This window comes from Microtus ochrogaster, chromosome 18, assembly GCF_000317375.1.
Source record: "Microtus ochrogaster isolate Prairie Vole_2 chromosome 18, MicOch1.0, whole genome shotgun sequence".
Lineage (NCBI taxonomy): Eukaryota > Metazoa > Chordata > Mammalia > Rodentia > Cricetidae > Microtus > Microtus ochrogaster.
The window spans coordinates 3,546,984-3,548,940 of NC_022020.1; the positions used below are offsets into that span (position 1 = coordinate 3,546,984).

Here is a 1,957-nt window from a genome sequence, read left to right on the forward strand (position 1 = left end):
GGTCCTTGGTCCTTGCTTTCTTCTTATCTTCTTGACATCAGTGTGTCACTACTCTGGCTACCGGATATTTGCTCTTTTGGCATTTTGAGCCATTTTTATTCATTGAAGTTGATATTAAGTGAATTAAAGATTAGATGTTACACAAATAAAACCCTTACTCACAATACCTGAAGCTTTTTTCAGATTTTTTTCCCCATATTTGGAACATTTTAGACCTTAGCAGCAGCCAAGCATTTTAAGACAAGTTAAACAGTGCAGGTTTTACATTAGAGGCCTTCAACTTGTATTAGTTATATTAACATCATAAACTTGAATACTCTGAACTATCCATATCTGTTAGGTGTATTACAGATTATTTCTTCTATATAGCCAGATTAACTTGCTAAAATAAGCAAAATGAAATAAAGATGGTACTTTGGGCTCTTATTTGTAATAATGTACAGAATGTCATGTCATGTGGAAAGAACTTTGGAAGTGGATAACTGTAAGTCACAAGGTTGACAACTTTTCTTACAGAGCTGTGAACAATTCGAATTACGGGTGGAGAGCACTCAGACTCTTAGCACGGAGAAGCCCTCACTTCTTCCAGCCAACCAACCAGCAGTTTAAGAGTCTCCCAGAGTACCTTGAGAACATGGTAATAAAGCTAGCCAAAGAACTACCAGTAAGTAACATACTTCATCTTTTCCCATTTCATTTAGTGAACATTATCTGCTTTAAAACTGCTACCAGTTTAGTTTATCACAAAAATAGTGATCTTTGGAGCACCATGTTTTAGAATGGGGAGGACTGTTGCTCAGTGTTCACTTAACAGCATGCAGTTTAAAAATGTGTTCAGAAACTATCTGCAGTAAACTAAATCCATTTCCTTCTTTGCCGGTTACTGTCTTTTGTCAAAGGGGAGGGTCTAAGCGTGGCTGTAGGGTTTCTGGCAGAACTTTCCAGTGTTTTCTTACAGTGTGGTAATTATAGACATGCTCAAATCTCTATTGCCCCTTAGACAATACTAAGGCCTAGGTATTTGCAAACTGGCTTGTTCATGCTTCTCAGTTTTCCTTCTGCCCAAAATGAGTCACGGGGTCTGATGTCCATTACTGTAATCTATAACTGTATCATTACATATCTAAACAGAACTACTTATTATCTTTAGAAACTAGTGTTCTTTTAAACATTGTTTCTCATTTACTATAGCCTCCTTCTGAAGAAATAAAAACAGGTGAAGATGAAGATGAGGAAGATAATGATGCTTTACTGAAGGAAAATGAAAGTAAGAATTGAAATTTTTTGGCTAGTTTACAAAATTGGAAAAGATAAGGGATCTTTTGTTTCTCAACTTCTACCATTTTATCCCGGGTCTACTTTCACTTACATGAGAAATTAAAACCATTGTCACTTAAAATATATTTTTGTATAATGAAATTTGGAAGTAGCCAATTTAAAAGGTAATAAAGATAGGTGTTTTAAACTCTGCTAACTAGTTAGGGCTAGAGGGAGCATCTACGGAAAAATCTTTCTAATTAAAATAGCTTTGAGCATTGACCAAAGTGTGTGTGTGGGGGGGGGGGAGTTATGTAACCTATGGAGAATTAGGTTGTAAAGTACCCAGTACTTTACTCTTCCAGATACTTAGAACTGCACATATTTATATCCTCTTCTTCTAGGTCCCGATGTTCGGCAAGATAAACCTATAACAGGGGAACAGATAGAGTTATTTGCTAACAAACTTGGTGAGCAATGGAAGATTTTGGCTCCTTACTTGGAAATTAAAGACTCTGAAATGAGACAGATTGAGAGTGACAGTGAAGACATGAAGATGAGGGCCAAGCAGCTCCTTGTTGTGTGGCAAGATCAAGAAGGAGCGAGCTCATGCAACAACGGATAATCTGATTAGCGCACTAAACAAGTCTGGATTAAGTGACCTTGCAGAAAGTCTAACTAATGACACTGAGACAAACAG

At 36.8% G+C, this 1,957-nt stretch overlaps 1 protein-coding gene across 1 annotated transcript in view; it reads left to right on the top strand.

The window, feature by feature from the left end:
- Positions 1-1,957, top strand: part of Thoc1 (THO complex 1) — a 51,921-nt gene extending 49,964 nt beyond the window's left edge. Inside the window, exons 19-21 of the mRNA XM_005372427.3 lie at positions 517-664; positions 1,192-1,267; positions 1,662-1,957. Coding sequence (XP_005372484.2) covers positions 517-664; positions 1,192-1,267; positions 1,662-1,882 — 445 coding nt within the window. The 3' untranslated portion in view covers positions 1,883-1,957. The remainder of the gene's footprint in view (positions 1-516; positions 665-1,191; positions 1,268-1,661) is intronic.